The following is a 20,211-nucleotide window of genomic DNA, read 5'->3' on the forward strand; positions in this document are numbered from 1 at the left end:
AACAATAATTTAAGATATCTTCAATTATATTTTGACGAGTCAAAATTCCTTTCAAGATATCTCAAATGATGTCACCAGATTCGTCATTTGACGGGTCACACAACCGTAATTACAATTTAAGATATCTCAAACATAATTATGACTAGTCGTTCGAGATATCTGAATTAAGCGATTGTGCGTAAGCCCCCTTGTGCTGTAGTGAGCTGTCCAAACAATTGCCCGTGTAGAATTTCAGGTGGTTGCAATGGCGCTGGCCGTTGTGGACAAAATTGTAATAAAATGCAACAATATAGAAAGAGCTGTTCAGTATGGGATATGCAGAGAGCACGAGAATCGTGTACTTAAAGACTGCTTCAGAAATCTGCACAGAATCTCTGATTTTATGGCCGTTTTAACAAACTGCCTTATAAACATTCGGCCAAAATGCTCCGTAATTCAAGATATCGCAAACGTCATTCTGAGTAGTCAGAATGTTAATTTAAGATATCTTAAATTGAAAATCTGTCTAACTCAAGATATCTGTAATTCATTTGGAGAGATCTTAAAAGACATTTTGACTAGTCAAAATTACAGTTCTAGATATCTCTAATTTAGTTTTGCCTAGTCATTATTTGCTTTCAAGATATCTAGAATTTAATTTGCACTAGTCAAAACTATTTAATGCCTATCTAAAAATACATTTAAGATATCTTTAATTAGAATTATGACTAGTCAGAATGACAAACGAGATCTCAAATTAACTTTCTGACTAGTCATAATTCAGTTGTAGATATCTGAAATAAGTGTTTCAGATAGTCAGTAATTCATTGAAAATATCGTGAATTGAAGCCTCCATTCAACTCAGTGGTAAATCTGACGTCATTTCGATTAGTCAGAATGTAAATAGAGATATCTCAAATAGGTATTTTGACTAGTCAAAATATAATTTGAGATTTCTTAATTTACTAATACGTCTAGTCATAAATCAGTTTCAGATATCTGGAATATAATTGTGGTGAACTGGATTTATGTTAAAACGGCCTGCCATACCAGTTCACCTTTCTCTTCTCCCAGTTTGTCTCTGCACAGCTTCACCCTGCCCCTGCCTCTCTCCCGTAAATCATACAGGAAGCCACAGCATGGAGAAGTAAGCAGACAAGAAGCTACTGAAGAGGAGCTGGTTAGTAAAAAGAAAAAAAAAAAAAAAAAAAAAAAAAAAACGCTCAGTTATTTGGAGATTGTTCGGTTTTAAAGTGTCACATGAGCAGCAGAATAATGTATTCTGTAGAGAATGCCACAAACAAGTCCCGACAAAAGGTCCGAGCACTCATCTTTTCCACTACCAATGCTAATGCTAATGGCCACGTGGTTCGCTAACTGTTAGGATAACCGCTGAAGTCCTCAGCCGGCGCAGCTAGCTAGAACCCTGCTGACTGAAGGGTGGAGTTTTGTTCATATGTTTTATTTGTACAGAGTACTGGATGTACAGGAGTACACACAGGAGGAAGTACTTTGGTGAAGTCTACTTCACTGCAGACTGGCTTTTTTAAGAATCAGTCAGCCTTTTGCTGTTTTTGCTCTGTATCTTTTATGTTTACATTTTAATAGTACAGCTGAGAGTCTTTTTTTAATAGAGGAAAAAAGCATTAATTTATTTGAGGAGCATTATTATCCAATAGTTTCTCATGTACATCTACAGCTGAATATTAAAAAAAAAAGTACCCGTGTGAGATTTGGGACATATAGCTTTGACTCAGAAGGGCCTTTTTGTTTATACCTTTGGGAAGAAAAAATATCGAGATATCGTATATCGCCAGTAAGCTAAAAAAATATTGAGATGGCATTTTTGGTCCAGATCGCCCAGCCCTAGGCAAACATGTTGTATGAAATGCATAAGCATTTTAAATATTTCAGGTTGGGAGGATGAGCCATTTCAAATAAAGAACCCAGATTATGTCGGGAAAACGAAGTCAAGACATGTTTCTTCCATTTAAGCCTTTTAGAGTCCCATCTGTCCAGCAATAACACCCGGGAGGTGTGGCAGGGCATTCAGAACATCACAAACTTCAGAGGCTGTGATGTGACTGCAGGAGACCTGAGTGTGTCACTAGCAGAGGAACTTAACTGTTTCTTTGCTCGCTTTGAGATGCCTCAGGACCACCCATCTGCTCCAGTCCTGCCCCCCCACCAGGCTGCACCCCACTCACTGTCCAGGAGCATGAGGTACGGCGCGTGCTCCTGGCAGTGAACCCCAGGAAGGCTGCCGGACCAGACGGAGTACCTGGCAAGGTGATCAGAGCGTGTGCCCACCAGCTCACCCTGATTCTCACCAGGATTTTCAACCTCTCCCTGGCCCAAGCAGTCATCCCCCCCTGCCTAAAAACAGCCACAATCATCCCTGTGCCCAAAAGGTCATCTGTCTCCAGCCTAAATGATTACCGCCCTGTGGCCCTCACACCGGTAATCATGAAGTGCTTTGAGAGGCTGGTTCTCCAGCACATCAAAGACCATCTGCCCCCCACTTTCGACACCCATCAGTTTGCATATCGAGCAAACAGATCCACAGAGGACGCCATCGCTGTAGCTCTCCACTCTGTGTTGAGCCACTTGGAGCAGCAGCAGAGCTACGCTCGCATGCTCTTTGTGGATTACAGCTCAGCGTTCAACACAATCATCCCGGACATTCTCACCACCAAACTGCACACCCTGGGCCTCCCCCCTCTCACATGTTCCTGGATCAAGGACTTCTTAACCAACCGGCCCCAGACGGTGAGACTTGGCACCCATCTCTCCTCCACCCGCACACTGAGCACTGGCTCCCCACAGGGCTGTGTGCTGAGCCCCCTCCTGTACTGCCTCTACACCCATGACTGCAGTCCGGCCCACAATAACAATCTCATCGTCAAATTTGCTGACGACACCACAGTGGTCGGACTCATCTCAAAGGGAGATGAGGCAGCTTACAGAGAGGAGGTCCTGAAGTTGACAGCCTGGTGTTCAGAGAACAACCTGGTACTTAACACCATGAAAACCAAAGAAATCATCATCGACTTCAGGAAGCACAGGACTGACCCAGCTCCCCTCTACATCAACGGCGAGGGTGTGGAGAGGGTCCACACCTTCAGGTTTCTTGGTGTCCTCATCTCTGCTGATCTCTCTTGGTCAGATAACATCACAGCTGTTATCAAGAAGGCTCAGCAGCGACTTCACTTCCTGAGGGTCCTCAGGAAGAACAACTTGGACTCAAACCTGCTGCTGACCTTCTACCGCTCATCCACTGAGAGCCTGCTGACGTACTGTATCACAGTATGGTACAGCAGCTGCACTGAGGCAGACAGGGTCAGGCTTCAGAGGGTAGTCAAGACAGCACAAAGAATCGTTGGCTGCCCTCTCCCCTCCCTGATGGACCTCTACACCTCCCGCTGCATCAGCAGAGCCAGGAACATCATCAAGGACAGCTCACACCCTGGCTTTGACCTCTGACCTGCTGCCCTCTGGCAGGAGCTACAGGTGCATCAAAGCCAGAACAAACAGACTCAAGAACAGTTTCTTCGCCAGAGCAATCACCACCCTGAACTCTCACACTCACCCACCGTAACTGTGCAACACCCACATCTCTGTGCAATATTATATTATTCATACTGAACAATATCTAACATTCCTATATTGTGTAATATCCAGTATTCATTCACTAGTGCAATATTCATTCACCAAGTGCAATATTCATCATCTTCATTATTATATGTATACACGCATTTACTTTCTTACAATGTACAGATGCACCAATGTAGGTATGTATGTATATATTTTTATACATTCTCTTTTTTGTATATTTTACACATTGTTTATTTTCTGTATCTCTTGATCATATTGATTATACTAGATTATAATATTTTTATAATATTTTTATTTTCATTTTAGAGAGTTTGATTTTCTGTTACATGGCACTGAACAGGAGTGGCCCTCCAATCTCATTGTACATCCTGTATAATGACAAAGGCATTCTATTCTATTCTATTCTTTTAAGTAAAATAAAGGGATATCTCCCACCGCCGGACCTGGAGAGAGCAATTCATGCTTTCATCATCAGTCGTCTGGACTATTGCAACTCGCTTTATGTGGGATGTGAACAGCATCTTAAACAGCATCAAGTTAAATTATAGGACACTGTATAATACTAGAGAGACACCATCAACCGGAACCAAATTCCTTGTGTGTGTAAACATACTTGGCCAAAATAAACCTGATTCTGATTCTGATCTTTCCTATCGCCTACAGCTACCATATTTTTTGGACTATAAGGCGCACTTAAAATCCTTAAATTTCCTCAAAAATCGGCAGTGCGCCTTATAATCCAGTGTGCCTTATGTATGAATTCTTGTTGTGCTTACTGACCTTGAAACAATTTTATGTGGTACACTGCCAAGCCAAGCCAATTTTATTTATAAAGCACTTTAAAAACAGCAAGCACTGACCAAAGTGCTGAACAAGGAAAACAAGACAATACACAAGGGAAGTGCAGATACAAATAAATAAATAAAAATAACATAGGATAAAAGCAACAATAACATACATAGTTTATCATGAATCAAATAATAAAACAGTATAAAATAACTAGGTAAAATAAAATACACACCAACTAAAATCAGCATCTCAAACCTGGTCAAAAGCCAGGTGAAATAAGTGGGTCTTAAGAGAGGTTTTAAAAGTTGTCAGTGAGGAGGCCTGTCTGATATGCAATGGGAGCGAGTTCCATAGTTTAGGGGCTGCCACTGCAAAGGCTCTGTCCCCCCTAAGCTTCCGCTTAGTCCTCGGCACGTCCAAGAGCAGTTTATCAGCTGATCTGAGCGAGCGGGAAGGGGAGTGTAGATGCAGTAACTCATAGAGGTACAATGGGGCGAGGCCATTTAAAGACTTAAAAACAAATAAAAGGATTTTAAAATGAACTCTAAAATAAAGAGGCAACCAGAGCAATGAAGATAAAACAGGGGTAATGTGCTCCCTCTTACGTGTTCCAGTCAAAAGCCGTGCGGTGGCAATCTGGACCAGTTGAAGACGAGCCAATGAGGACTGGTTTACGCCAATATACAAAGAGTTACAGTAATCCAGCCGGGATGTAACAAAGGCGTGGATTACTGCTTCAAAATGATTTTTCGACAAGATGGTTTTAACTTGGCGAGCTGTCTCAGGTGAAAGAAACTGGATTTCACCACAGCAGTAATCTGACCCTCCAACCTAAGACTCTCATCCATCTTAACTCCCAGATTTGTGACCATGGGTTTTACATACTGGGATAGAGGACCCAGATCCACAGAAGTTGGCACCCCAGTGACGCCCGAACCAAAAACGATCGCCTCCGTCTTATTTTCATTAAAATGCAGGAAGTTCAAAGCCAACCAAGCTTTGACGTCATCGAGACACTTTGTCAAAGTCTTTATGGAGTTTGCATCACTATGTTTTAGGGGCATGTAAATCTGGGTATTGTCGGCGTAACAATTTTATGTTTCTGAAAATAGAACCAAGGGGCAACAAATATAGAGAAAACAGCAATGGTCCAAGAATTGAACCCTGGGGCACGCCACATGACAAAGGAGCACTGGAAGATTTAAAATCATTTAAGCAGACAGTAAAAGTTCTCTGCGCACTGCGCTCAAAAATCTGTCGAAATGTTTAGTGCGACTTTGGTAAGGGACGTTTAATAAATATCGACATTTTCCAGAGCGTAAGCGTACAACGGGGGAGGGGGGTTACACCCAGCGTACGGTTTTCAAATAGTTGAGCGCTGCTGTCTGACCGCCAATGGCCGAAGAATCCACACCACTGCACCACTGCGTGGTCTGCAGTGATATTTCCTCAGGTCTGGCAGATCAGTTCAAAGGCCTCATTGAATTCTCTAAAATAGTCCATCATAGATTCACAAAATGACTCTACTGACGATATTAGACAGGAACAAGCTGTGAGTGCAGCGCAGCAGGTGTGGAAAGCAGCCAAAGCTGCCGGAGATAAATTCAACAAGAAGTGGAAGCATTGTTCCAAAAACAGAAACCGTACACAGTAAACCGCAGAAAACGATGATAGATTTTATTTTACATGTTCCTGGCATATTTTCATCTATGCTGGCCCGTATATTTGTGCGTAATATGGCGATCAGCGGCCGGCGCTGTTGCCAACTTTTGTGCAACTAAACTCGCTGTTGGCTGTCTCAAAAGTTGCTAGAGGACGAATCGAGGCCCAGGTGTGTGTGCTGTTCTCCTCGGTGCCAAAGAGAGGTCCGGGTGATACCACAGCGTATGACGGGACGCAGTACGAGCGCTGTATGTACACAAAACACGGTGACAGTGGAGTTTTCAGGTTTCCGGTGTTGAGTCAAAAAGGGATTTCCTTTTTTTTTTTTTTTTTTTAATATTTTTCTTTGCTTCTAATCGGTAAATAGACAGGTGCACAGGATTTATGAAGGGCTTATATATAAAATGAAGAAATGACTTGTTCTTACCCTCATTAATAAAGAATATATTGCAGCATCTGTTAAGATGTTGAAGAGGATTGCGAGAGATTGCCAGCAAAAGTTGCCCTTGTATTAACAATTAAATAGTTGCTGTGTGCCGCAACCAAAACAAAACAGTAACAACCAGACTGACTCGGATAATGACGAGAGGGAACCCGGCATGCTTGATGCTGAAATCGCCCAACTGTTCAACTCAGACACTGAAGATGATGGATTTCTGGAAGATGAATGATTTAAAATGTGAGGGTATTTTTCTGTATTTGTTACAACTGAACAATATTCTGAGTTATTGTGAATGAGTTGAATAAAGTTTGACTTACCTGACGCTTTTGCTTCACTCTACCTATGTTTTATCATGCGCCTTATAATGCGGTGCGCCTTATGGTCCGAAAAATACGGTAGTTCAAAATGCAGCAGCACGGCTGTTGACAGGCACTTAAAGGCGTCATCACATTTCGCCCATTTTAGCCTCTACACTGGCTTCCTATTTCTTTTCAAATCCAGTTTAAAATACCATTTTAAACTGGATCCATCCACAAAGCCAGTGATGTGGTGGGAGTGGAGCTGGATTCGCTTATGGCAGTGTCGGAGAGGAGGATGCTGTCTAAGTTGCAGGCCATTATGAACAATGGCTCCCACCCACTCTACAACACAGTGATGGGACACAGGAGCACATTCAGTGCAAGACTCATCCCACCAAAATGCACCACAGAGCGCCACAGGAGGTCATTTCTACCTGTGGCCATCAGACTCTATAACTCCTCCCTTAATAGGTGACATTGTGGTTCATCAGTGTCATTCATTTATCAGTATTCAATTGTACATAAAATTGTTTAAATTTCCATATACATTGTACATACACTATATACATTGTACAAAAAAGGACTGTGCATATATATATATAATGACACCTATTTAAAAATTTTTGCACTCACAATTTTCATATGTGTATAGATTTAGATGTGTATATAGTCAAAATATCTCTTTAGTCTTTATACTTTTATGCCTTTAGTGTATGTTATTGTGTTTTAGGTTTACTCGTTTAAATGAAACGGTTGCAGCTGTAACAGTAGTAATTTCCCTTTGGGATCAATAAAGTATTCTGACTGACTGACATTTCTGGTTTTAAGAGTCTAAACGGATTAGCACCTGTTTATTTAACTGAATTGTTGAGGCCCTACATCCCGATCAGAGAACTGAGGTCTTCCGATCAAATGCTATTGACCAGATACAAATCTAATTTGAAGAGTAGAGGGGACAGAGCCTTTGCCGTGGTTGCCCCTAAACTCTGGAATGACCTCCCTCTCCACATCACAGAAGTTCATTCCCCTACTTTTAAAAAAACTTCTTAAAACTTATTTGCATGTGCATTTCAGACTGGTAGACAGATCTTCTCTGCATTACTATTGGCACTACAATTATGGTCCTTCATTGTTTATTGCATTGTTTATTGCATTGTTTATGGTTTTATTTTGTTTTTATTTTTGTTTTATATTCTTTTGTTTTATATTATTTTGTTGTTTTATTTGTTTTATGCCCTGTGAAGCAGTTTGGTCAAGGGCTGTTTTAATGTGCTATACAAATTAATTAATTGATTGATTGATTCCTTCCTTTCCAAACACATCCGGATGGGATGAGCTGGAGCCGAACTGGATCTGGGTCCGATCCGGTTTGAATCCGTAATCTTTATCCATTTTGGATCCCTCCTCCTGTGGCAGTGGACTCCAACCCGGACATAGTTTGCTGAGCCATTATGGGGCCCACAATCCCTTTGGGTGGATCAAGCTCTGAATCGACCCACTGAGATGGATTCAGGTGATTTTCAGAGGAAAATGTGATTCACACCTTTCAAAATGGTGCCAGTATTTAATGCCTGAAGACCATCTGCAGCCGGTCTTAAAAACTTACTTTGAAATACATTTAATCTTAAAATCATTTCAGCCTCATTGTCACTGAAATGTTCACATCATCTCCAAAATTCAGGCTGACAGGCATTTTTCCCATCAGCATGACCGATCTGTGCCATGACAAACGACTGATCAGTGCGTTTGTGTCTATAGCTTTATACAGGTCGTTTTTATTTAAACAGTGACAGTTACAGTAAATGTTTCCACAGAATCAGATTTTACTGAGCTGGTTATAAACCCGTGACCGATGAATGTTAAGTGCACAAAATAGCAAACCAACATCTAAGTTGAATTTGAGTTTTTGTAACAACATGAACTTCTACAAATTTATTTGCTCCACTCTGAGCTTTGACAGTGACTTTTTGAATGAGGAAATGGTGGAGGAGTCAGAGAGAACACCTGCCAACAAGCAGGTGAAGTTCACAGAGTAACTGTAAGTGACTCAGAGTTGAAGTTCACTCCCTTTGTGGAACAGAGTTTCATCTCAGGGTTAACAAACCTGTTAGCTAAACCTGCTTCCTGGAACACAGCCCTGCTCTCTCCAGTCTGGGTACAGATCAGAGGCTGCCCAGTGAATGCAGCACCACACCAAAGTACCCCACCTAGCAAATCTGCCCCCCCACTTACTGCCTCTCCCCTCAGCGCCATCCTACCTTTATTCTCCTCATTCTCGGCAAGCGCCTTCACGCTCGACATCAGGATGTCGTCGTAGCCCAAAAACTCATCAAGCAGGAAGCGGCTGAAGCCATCTCCAAAGCACTCGTCCTTCATCGGATCTACAGGCAGACAGACAGACAGACATCGTTAGGAGGTGGACTACACTGAGGTCATGTGACACAGCACTGAGGTTCAGAGTCTGACCGAGTGTGACGACCATGACGGGGATGTTGAGTCTCTGTCTGGTGCTCTGAGAGAGGCGCAGGAAGCCATACTCCAGTGAGTACTCCACGATGTACTCCTCCTGAGGCCACACTGAAACACCAAGAACAATACACAACAATTACATACACAGTCATAACACCAAACAAGAACAAAAAACCCAACAATAATAGATATCAAACATTAAAACTGAACAACAGATCAGCAGGTGTTTCTGTAATGAATGAGGAGGCGGAGTTAAAGCAGGTCAATAAGGAGGGGGAGGAGATGGTGGGGGTGGGGGGTGACGGACGGTTTACTTGCTCGGGTCATCATCTCCAGCTCAGACACTGAGCCCTGCAGTGGCTGCATACCTTTAGTGGTCTGACTGAACGAGACGTCCTGGCTGTCATTCACTCCTCCTCCTGAAGCTCCTCCTCCAACTCCTGCACCAATCACAGATGGCTTCAGGCGGGGCTCAATGTCCAGCTCAAACTGCAGCAGAAAGGCAGAAGGTCTCAAGGTGATGCAGATTTAGCGCAACTTTTCAGGGTGACCGGGGGACAACTCTGCTTTAATCTGAGAGTAATCTGAGTACTGACAGTATTCAGTATTGCTGCTGAATTCAAAGATAGGCTTGGTCTGATATGAGGTCTGCAGGTACACTGTAGGTGTCCTGTTTTAGGAGAAAAATAAAAAAAGGGAATAAAGCTGCATCTGCAAATCTATATTTATTAGTGATGTTCATCAGAGAAACCAAAGATTTCAGATCCTGAAAAACCCTCCTCCCTCCTGATCTGAGGGATCTTCCAGGAATAGTGACGCTATTTTCTGATTGGTCAGCAGGCGGTGATTTCATACCTGTTGATCTCTATCTGGAATATTAACTGTGCCGGAGCAGGTTCGGGTTGCAGCATAAGTTACCATGGAGATTTACCCCAGTAAAAAGTGAGCCATCTTGGATTAACCCCAACGTTACCAAGAATCCAGGTTTACATCCTGATCCCTGCCGAAAGCTGCAGCAGCAAGTCCTACACCCTCAGCTGGCCTCATCACTTGCCCGTTTCCTCATCTGAAGTCAGAGGAGTGTTTATTCTGAAATCCTGGAGATGCAATATAAACAGGCTTAACATGCCCAGGAGCTCTTCCCCTTATCCGGAATCACTTATCTGGTCACAGGAAGGTTTTATCAGCTCAATAAATCAACCCTGGGTTCAAATAGAGGCGGTGTTTGCATCTGACCAATCAGAAAGATGGACTGTAAAATTAGGAAACGCTGCAGAGGTTAAAAACAGACTGGAAGCAGCACAGTGTGAGTGCTTTGCTCAGTCAGCTTGGAAAACACCTAGTGTATTAACAAAGTTTATTTGGAGCAGGAAGTAGAGCTGGTAAAATGGCAACTGAACAGACGTCTCAGCATCACAGCACTGAGATTCAGACACGGGAGGATCTGATTGGTTAGAACCATTATTGGACACGTGTGAAGCGGTTTGACTGCTGTTAACAGCATGTAGAAAAACACTAGATTCAGACGGAGGGTCTGATTACAGATCTGAGGTCAGCGAGTACAAAGGATCAATTCCTGATGCTTAGATAATCCATCAGACCCTCTGAGCTCTGAGGGCTCTTCAGAAACTATGACGCCATTTTCCTGAGCTCTGACTGGTCAGTAGGTTGCGAGTTCATAGCTGCTGATCTTGAATCTGGAACAGGTTAGGGCTGCAGCATCAGTTACCATGGTGATAATGTGATGTACCCAGTACAAAACCGGCCATCTTTACAATACTGAAAACTTTGGTTCAACCCTGAAGTTATCTGGATTAGCTTCATTAAGCTCCTGTGGTGTTCCTCGAGTTATGTGACCATGGTGCAGTTCGTTCATAACTACACCATAGTCACACCATGAACATAACCTGTTTTATTGACTGCATTTAAGGGTCCAAATCACTCTGTGGAGATCATCCTGCTCCCAAACATGAAGACATAGCAAACTTTCATTTCCCACAGAAACAATTTAAGATCCGAAAAACCTGCCAGCTTCACGTCGAGTCAGAGTAACGTGACTTCAGGGTCAGGTGAGAAAAAACAGAAAGTGCTCTAACTGCCCTCAGCCTGATTTTAAATCCTGGTTACTGAGCAGCATGTATGTGTCGTGTTCCTCCCCTCTGATGTGAACTTCTGCCTGAACTCACCTGCACTGAGCTGTTGTCAAACATCTCCACAGTCATCTCCTCTTCCTCTTCTTCCCCGGGCAGCGCCGCCAGGCTCAGGCCACCCACTGCCGGCACCCCTCCCTCCTCCTCGGCATCCAGCTCGTCGTGAAGGCTCACCGAGTCGTAGTGCTGCAGGAACACGGGCGCCCGGCTCGAGTTCCTCTGAATCTCCACCCGCAGGATGCCATCACGGGGCCAGCGCTCTCTCACCGCCTCCAGACAGTTGATGGGCGAGCGAGAGAAGGCGATGTGGATGTAGGCAAGGATGAAGAGGACGAAGAGCGCCTGAGGAGGGGAATAGACAGGTGAGTGCCGGGCATGTCACAGTATTCTGATTTCTGCCTCAGCGTTAACAGCAGTTCATCAAAATCAAGTTTTGTGAAATATGTCATCATGAAAAATAAAAACAAGTAAATAACACAATAAATGACCTCTATTCACAGAACGTAAACATCTAGCGCCGGCCTGCAGAGTCAGGAGAAAACAAAAACAAAAAAAACTCATGTGACATCGTTTTCTGCCACTGCTCAGAAAGACATCCGGCTGAGATGACTCAGCAGACTGTACAGTGACTCAGCAGTTTATTAGTCCTCACCAGTGATGGCATAGTTACCTTGAAAAAGTAATCAGATTACTGATTACTCCTTTAAAAAGTAACTTACTTTACTGATTACTTAGTTTTAGAAGTAACTAAGTTTGATTACAAGTTACTTTATTGTTGTTACTTTGTTACAGTCACCTGCTGCTGGTGGTGTGCCAAAAAGTGATCCTGATGTTTCTGTGTGCTTTTATGTGTAATGTCTTTGCTTATATTGGTAAACAGAGTGCAGTCAGCATGAGTATATATACCTACATTAAAATCAATCCAGAGCTTTATGGCCACTGGAAAAAAGTAGTCAGATTAGAGTAACGTGTTACTGACATCACTGGTCCTCACGGAGTAAAGCTGTGAATCTGCTGGCTTTAATCCTCAGAGCTGTGCAGGTATCTCGCAGGAACCTTGCAGCTCCCACAGCTTCATTTATGTCATTCACAACAACAAGCTTTCTACTGAGTGTGCTCAGATGTCAGACAGTCAGTGACTAAAAGCAGAAATGAAATTAACCTGAGAACAAACAGGTTCATGAAGCCCATTCTTCAGACTACAGCTCTCAGAGCTTCTGTAGTAGAACCTGCAGGTTTCTGGACACAACTCATTTAGAGGAATAGCTGTAGTGATCGACATGCGAGCGTCAGGAAAAACTCATTTAAAAACATTACATTTTAAAAATATTTGAAGGACTTTTAATCCGTTTAAATAAAACTGAAATGTTTGTGCACAGCTGCCCTTTGTTGATGAATCAGTCAGCACATAAACACAGTCGAGAGCAGGACTGCGGGGAGCCTTTTTACTTAGTTTGACCCACCACTCCTCAGTAGTGACCCCAGTGACCTCAGGAGTTGGTTTTTCCAAAAAGAAACTCCTTACAATCAGAACTAGACAGCCTCTCTACTTTTAACCTTTGTCCTCATCTCTCTGTCCCCCCCCACCCCCACTCCTGTTGGAAGAACTCCCTTTAACAGGTTCACTTCATGTTTAAAGTTCTTCATCCCCTCTGCCACCATGTGCTGCTCATCGGGGTTTCCTCCAGTTTATTGCAGGGTCTTTACCTTGCAGAATAAAGCTGCTTGAGGCAACTGTTGTGAATAACGGATATGTATATAAAGTTTAACTGAATTATTGGTAAACTGTTGATTGATAACCACATGTGGTGAGGAGGAGGAAATCCGAGTCACCTGAAATACCTGTGATCCCCTGACTGACCTGCAGACTGCCCACCTGAGCCACTGTGATGTTCTCCTCAGCTCACCAACTGCAGATGTGTTTTACCAAAATCCTTCAGGTCTGATTGATCAGTACTGTGTTTACTTCCTACCGAGTCAACCATTGTGTTTCAGACCTGTGACCTCCGTCTCTCACCTTGAGCAGGACGAAGAACTCAAAGACTCTCCTGAAGGACGGGGGGAAGAGGCGTGCGTAGGTGACAGCCATCTTGAAGAAGAGTGCGTGGAAGAGGCGGTCCCGGACATTGATGAGGGGGTTCTGGTTCAGGTTGGGGTTGCGGAGACGGTTCGGTCCCATGTTGTTGTTGTTGTTGTTGAGTGGGACGTTGTTGTTGTTCGCCTGGTTCTCCGACATGGTTACACACTCTGGATGTTTCTACTCGCACTCAGATCTCACAGCTGGTGCCAACTCTAGGTCATTATGGCTCCCGCCGGCGTCCTCAGAGCAAAGGTCCAAACCTGGATCACTCAGGGCTTTCTGTGGAACCTGAACTTCACACCTGGAACAAAGAGATTAACTCACTGATGACTGGATCCTCAGGGGGCGGAGCATAAATCTATTCTGAAAACAGATATTGGTGGATTTAGTTTCTCAGCTCTGAGCTGCTGCAAACAACCAATCACCATGATTGTGAACAACTTTATGACTGAACACAGGCACTGATTAACATCGCGTATTTAACTTTAGCACTTCTTTACAGGTGACTTCCCAGCTTTTTAAAGACGTGGCGGTCACAGGGTTGACCTCCAGGCATTTTAGGCTCAGACCAGCTGATTAACCATCTCACAAGGACACCGCCAGTCCTCCATGGTGGGATAGCAGCGGCTGCAGACAGCAGGAGGCATGCATGGTAACGACACAGCAAGCGAAGAGAGCGACGCCTAACGATGTTCAGAGACAAAAACCTGCAGCAGGTAACCCTTACGTTCACCTATGGAGACTTTTTCCCAGAGTTCAATGGGGCCAGGATCCCAAAAACCTGCTGTCATCACAGTGCACATCTCCCTGACCAGCACCAACATATCTGGGCTCTCTTTGCGTTAGCTGACTTCACATAACCCAAAATCCCCCTCAAACGACATTTACCCCAACGGCGGGTATCAGCTTTCTGTCAAACCTTCATCCACATGCCTCACACAGATGTTATTAGGTAACATCTCAACACTGGAGCTTCAAATAAGAGTAACACTGTAGAAAATTGTTGATCTGCTGAGTTTGTGTTTCGGCTCCGTGAGCTCTGACAGATTTAAACAGCAGTGGATCACTTGGTTTCATGCTCGTGTTTATGGACAACCAGCTGACCGCAGGTACACACCTGAGACAGTGCTGTGCAGTCGCACCTGCGGCATCTTTACTTATTCACTTCCTTCTGTGATGACATCACATACAGCTCAAAAAGGTATAAAATATTCTCTTGCAGTATGAGAATCTGAATCACATGTACAGGATGTAGTAACTAAAGGAACCACTAGAGAGGTGGGAATTCCTTCTGATTTTAAACCCTGACCTGAGCGATCCCTTCATTACCTACACTCACACCAGCAATCAGGGTCACACAACGCTGGTGATCAACTCTCTGGGTTAACGTGAGTGAGTGAGCACGACTGACTGTATGCATGAGTGAAAGTGCGAGCCAGTGAGCATGTAAGAGTGTAAGCACGTGAGATTGCGACTGTATGTAATTGTGGGTGTGTGACTGTGTGCATGTAAAAGCTCTGAATACACTTTGGTCAGTCAGACTGGGAAAGAGCTGCTATATTAATAAAGTTCAGCCTGTTTGAAGCAGGAAGGAAAGCCAGTAAAATGGCGACTGATTGATGTCACAGCTCCGTCATTCAGACACGAGACAGTCTGATGGATCATAAGCCAGTATTTCGTTAGATTAACATTAAAAGACCATTTTAGTTTTGATTCTTTGAGCTGCAGCCTCACTCTGAGAGGACATAGATCAAATCTGATCTGAGGTCAGCAGGTATAGACAGCTGCTCCTTTAAGGAACAGAGATTAATATATAATCTATATTTCTTAATGATGCTCCTCAGGGACACACAGTATTAAAAGAAAAACTTTAGACCTCCTTCTGTCCACACAGGGAGCTCTGAGGGATCTTCCAGGAATGGTGATACCATTTTCTGGAGATCTGATTGGCTAGCAGGCAGTGATGTTGTACCTGATCTCTAATCTCTAAGCTCCAAAGCAGGTTATGTCTGAAAACACGACAGTAGACCCAACTCCTCTAGCTGACAAACTGCCCCTCCCTTCACTATCAGCTGAGCATGTGAGCGGATGTAACCGGTGGCTTCTTCTACAGCTCTCTACTTTGTGTGGATCAATGATCAGATCAGGCCACCGACGTGATTTGGAGGCGATCTCCTTTTATTTCTGACCAAACAGTAAACAAAACATCACAGTCTGGTTGGTGACGATTGCTTTAAGCCCCGCTCCCGCCGAATGCCACAGGAAGAAGGGGGAGAGTGGGCGCGAAACTGCTCCTTATAAAGGAGTTGTCCCAGAAAACTAAACGTAGGGGTACAGAAAACAATAACAAAAGAAAGGTTCCACACACCAACCGGAGCTACACAAACACGTCAGGTAAGTTAAATAAAATAATTTTTGTGAAATTCTATATAAATAAATATGAACATAACAGGCAGAGACAACTGTAAACTATAAACACTATTAACAAAGAACTGGCATTGTTACACGGAGGCACAACAAACCCGGAGGAGCACCGTAGTGAGTGACGCCCCAGACTTCAGCAGGAATTTCCTGAGGTCTGCAAAGCTCTCATTTTATTAAACAGTTCCTGTGATTTTACCTGGCACTGCACGTTAACATTACCTGCAGTTTCCCCACTAACTTATCAGTGAGGCAGCAGCAGTGGCCAGTGTGAGTGGAAGCAAGGTAGCAAATGTCCCACCTCTTCATTCATCATTTCCCCTCGTGATATCAAAAAAATCTTCCTGGGTTTCATGTCAAGTCTGACTCGAGCTCAAATCTTGCTTTGTGGTACGAGCCTTTGATGTATTCAGCATCAGTTACCATGGTGAGTAAACCAGGTAAAAAGAGCCTTCACAAACTGGTTGGCTAACCTCGCTGTATGGTTCAGAGGTTCAGTGAGTGCCATCAGGAGAAACCATCAGGAGATGGTTTCTCCTGATGGCTAACGCTAACCCATCAGAAACCAGGAAACATCCGCTTAGCTCTCCTAACCAGCAGGTCATCAGGTACCTCCACCTGATCTTCAAATTCAAAGGGTGTGATGATGCAGCAGGAACATTAAATACTCTGATGAACTGAGGGGACATTTCAAACACCTGATCCACTGGGTTAGCTAATTCATGTTTCCACCAATCAGAGTTCACCTATGATGCAAACACTTGAAACAGGCTGTTCTTACTGGGGAGGGGGCTCAGCAAAGGCAGGTGCCCCTGCTGGATATCCTAGAGAATGCAGATGCCTCTTTATTTGGTCTGTTCCTCTTGCCATTTTTTCACTAGTATCTACTCAGCTTGGCTTTTAGGGTTCTCCATTAGGTTGTAGTTCCAGGTCCCAGGTGCTTTATTTAGTACCTACTCAGTCGTGGTTCCAAGCAAGCCGAGTTGCGACAAAAATGTGACAAACAGAATGCATGCCTGGTTGGCCTGGGCAGTGACATAACTAGATGAGTCATGAGAGCAACTCCCTTTGGGCCGCTTCACTGGGGGGGTACTCAACTGTAACGTTAAACGACCAAATCTAAGAGTCGAATAGGTACTCATTGCACAAATGCCATCTTGTTTTTATTGCTGTTTCCATATATAAGATATTTATATATTATTTTTTTCCTTCTGTTACTTACTTTCTTGTTTTTAATATATATAAAATTCTTTACATTCCTATTTATAGTACCATTCCTATAGTCTTTAGCATCATCCCTACTTCTGTAAATTGCTTGAAATTCCCTGCTGCTCGACAAGTTATTTTCCCCCTAGTGGGATCGGTAAAGATGTCTGTCTGATAGTGTAAAAGAGGCTTCTGCCAGCTGGAGCTGAACTAATGGCGAGTTTGAGCTCTCAGGTTAAACAGGTGGCTGGAACAGGGATGTTTGATTTACACCACCACACAGGAAGAGAACTTGCTGCAGAGTGACAGGGAGACTGCGAGGGTAAAATCTGATGGACTATCATCAGCATCCCCTGCTGCCACAGCGCTCTGCACGTCTGAGTCTGGTGCTCTGGGCTGGGGTGTGACGTGTGACCTGCTGACCTAAATCTCACTGATGTTCATGAACCTGCAGGTATCTGTTAAAGTGGGAGAAGCCTCTGAGCTGAGTGTAATCTTCGTGGTTTTCATCCTGTCTAAAAGCTGCTGTATGAATAAAGTTTTATGTAAATAAAGTTTCTCACTGTTCCTTTGATGATGCCACTCCATCTGCTGCACTTCTGGGCAGGTGGTGTGATCAGCTGACTGTCAGTCTGGGCGTTTGGAATCAGAAAGCTTTCCTGTGTGTCTGTCTCTGCTGATCAGCTGTTAATGATCGCCGCTGATTAGCAGTCCCTGGTGTGTTGGCCCTGCTGTCTGCAGGTAGACTTGCTAACCCACCCCCACCTACCCCCACCTGTGCTCCAGGTGAAGCGAACTCACCTGTGCGTGGCACCGCCGCTGCTCCTCGGTGTTTCCCCGGATTAACCGGCGGATCCACGAACGCCACAGCTAGCCGATAGCGGCGCTAGCAGCTGGGTTAGCTCTGCAGCTAACGACGGTGTCCAAAGTCAGCCGGTCCGGGCGGAACCGGGGCTCTCGTCAGTCTGGACGGACGGGTGGAGGGACAGAGGCCCGGGAGACACGGTACCAGAGGACGAGGTGAGCTCGGAGCCAGGAAACGGTAGCTGATCGGCGGCTAACAAGAGTTAAGAGACTGCTGTCAGCGCGTCACTCAGACCGGAAATACAGGTCCTAATACCGGAAGCACTGAACCCGAGTTACGTCTGCCAGGTCTTTATACTTCCTGAGCGCTGCCTGCCAGGCGCCTCCTGTTGAGCTGAAGTTTTGTCATAGTTTATTTATTCTACATGTAAATTCTGTCTGATCGTTTTTATTTTCGTTTTTCAGTCTTCAGGAACATCTCCACACGCGTGATGCTTCACTGGTTCCAGGGTGAAGCAAATCTTACACTGGGCTGCAGCAGGTAGGGGAACCGTCAGGTCAGGTGAAGCCTGGCTCAGTGGGTCACATGATGTGAGGCTGTGATCAGCTGACCCGCTGCCGCTCTCTGTGGATTTCCCTGAATGAATTCAGACTTCAGTGAGTCATCACATCTAGTCGGCACCATCAGCTCACACTGAACAGCTGCTCTGCGCCAGTTCCATCACTGCAAACTAACCAGTCTAACCTGCACTGAGCTGCCCATTACAGCATGTTCATGACTTCCTGTAGATCCAACATCTGATTCAAAAACTGGCAAGGATGTTACATTTAAATTCCACCTTATCAAACATCACTGAGCAGCCGAGACCTCTAATATAATCCTTCCTCTTCATCTCCTCTTCCTTTCCACTTCCTTTCCTCTTCATCTCTTCCTCTCCTATCCCTCTCTTCTTCCTTTTCTTCTCCTCTTCCTCTCCTGTTGGAAAAAGTCTATGGGTGTTATAATCATTATACTTTTGTCATGCCTAACTGCCAGTAGAGATGCTTTGTGCTGTGTCAGGTTGTTTGTCTGAAAGATTGTGTAACTCATTCCTGTGTCCTGACCTTGATGGAAGGAGCACAGTATTCTGGCCCGAAAAGATAATCATTTAGATCATGTTTCTTTTCTGTCTGATTCTGCTTGCTTTCATAACAGTTAAACAGCTAATTAGTGTGTGGCAATGAGTCACAGTAAAGGAATGCACCTTAACCTTGAACACTGATGCAGGGAAGTGCAGTCAGGGAGGCAGTGTTATCACTTTCCAGGGCCATGAGAAGCTGCAGAGGCACCTCTTCCTTTTTTCCAAAATATACTGTTTGATATGCACCTATAAAAGATGGCTCAAGGCACTTCCCCGACGAGTCTTTGGTATGATGGCTCACTGAATTGTAAAAGCTCCCTTGCAAATAAATAAATCCTTCATAATTCTTTGTTCTGAGTGATGTGTGTTTCCTGGACTTTGATCATTTTCATAACATCTCATGTTCATTTCCTCTTCCACTCTTCTTCCTCTCTTATACCTCTCATCTTCATCTCCTATTCATCTCCTCTTCCTCTTCATCTCCTCTTCCTCTTCTATCCCTCTCCCCTTCCCCTCCTCTCCTCTCCTCTCCTCTCCTCTGCCCTCCTCTCCTCTTCCTTTCCTGTCCCTGTCCTCTTCATCTCCTCTTCCTCTTCTATCCCTCTCCCCTCCTCTCCTCTCCTCTCCTCTCCTCTCCTCTCCTCTGCCCTCCTCTCCTCTTCCTTTCCTGTCCCTGTCCTTTTCATCTCCTCTTCCTCTCAGAGATGTTGTTTTTCTCTCCCTGTAAATGCAGCAGCTGGACCTTCAGCTCACAGACACACTTTGTGACAAACTGCACACAAACAGTTTGTGTGTTTGCTGGTATTTGTTGAGCTGCATTGAAATGGCCTGACACTTAAAACATTACCATGTCTATTGTTTCTCCTCTTCATCTGCTCTCTCTCTCCTCTCCTTCTCTTCTCCCTCACCTCTTCCTCTCCATGTCCTTTCCTCTTCTGTATTGCTGATGCTGAAGTACTGCAGCTTTCTACGTCTGAACAACTCACAGGGATGAGCAGGAAAAAGGGATCTGATGAAGGTGTCATTAGTTTCTTATTACTGAGCAGGTATCTCCATGCCGTCACTGGAAGCAATACATGAGCTCATTGGACAGGATCATATTAACCAGCCTATCAGAATTAACTGTAACTGAAGGTGCCGGATCGTTGCAGCCCACTTTAACCTCAGGATGGAC

The 20,211-nt window shown here is 44.3% G+C and overlaps 1 protein-coding gene across 1 annotated transcript in view; it reads right to left on the reverse strand.

Moving 5' to 3' along the window:
• Positions 1–18,210, reverse strand: part of tmem259 (transmembrane protein 259) — a 29,464-nt gene extending 11,254 nt beyond the window's left edge. The window contains exons 1-6 of the mRNA XM_030727973.1: positions 17,914–18,210; positions 13,423–13,786; positions 11,442–11,747; positions 9,624–9,744; positions 9,253–9,363; positions 9,045–9,167 (exon numbers count right to left, since the gene is read on the reverse strand). Coding sequence (XP_030583833.1) covers positions 9,045–9,167; positions 9,253–9,363; positions 9,624–9,744; positions 11,442–11,747; positions 13,423–13,641 — 880 coding nt within the window. The 5' untranslated portion in view covers positions 13,642–13,786; positions 17,914–18,210. The remainder of the gene's footprint in view (positions 1–9,044; positions 9,168–9,252; positions 9,364–9,623; positions 9,745–11,441; positions 11,748–13,422; positions 13,787–17,913) is intronic.
• Positions 18,211–20,211: the final 2,001 nt, after the last annotated feature.

The sequence above is a fragment of the Archocentrus centrarchus genome, chromosome 4 (assembly GCF_007364275.1).
Source record: "Archocentrus centrarchus isolate MPI-CPG fArcCen1 chromosome 4, fArcCen1, whole genome shotgun sequence".
In the NCBI taxonomy this organism is placed as follows: domain Eukaryota; kingdom Metazoa; phylum Chordata; class Actinopteri; order Cichliformes; family Cichlidae; genus Archocentrus; species Archocentrus centrarchus.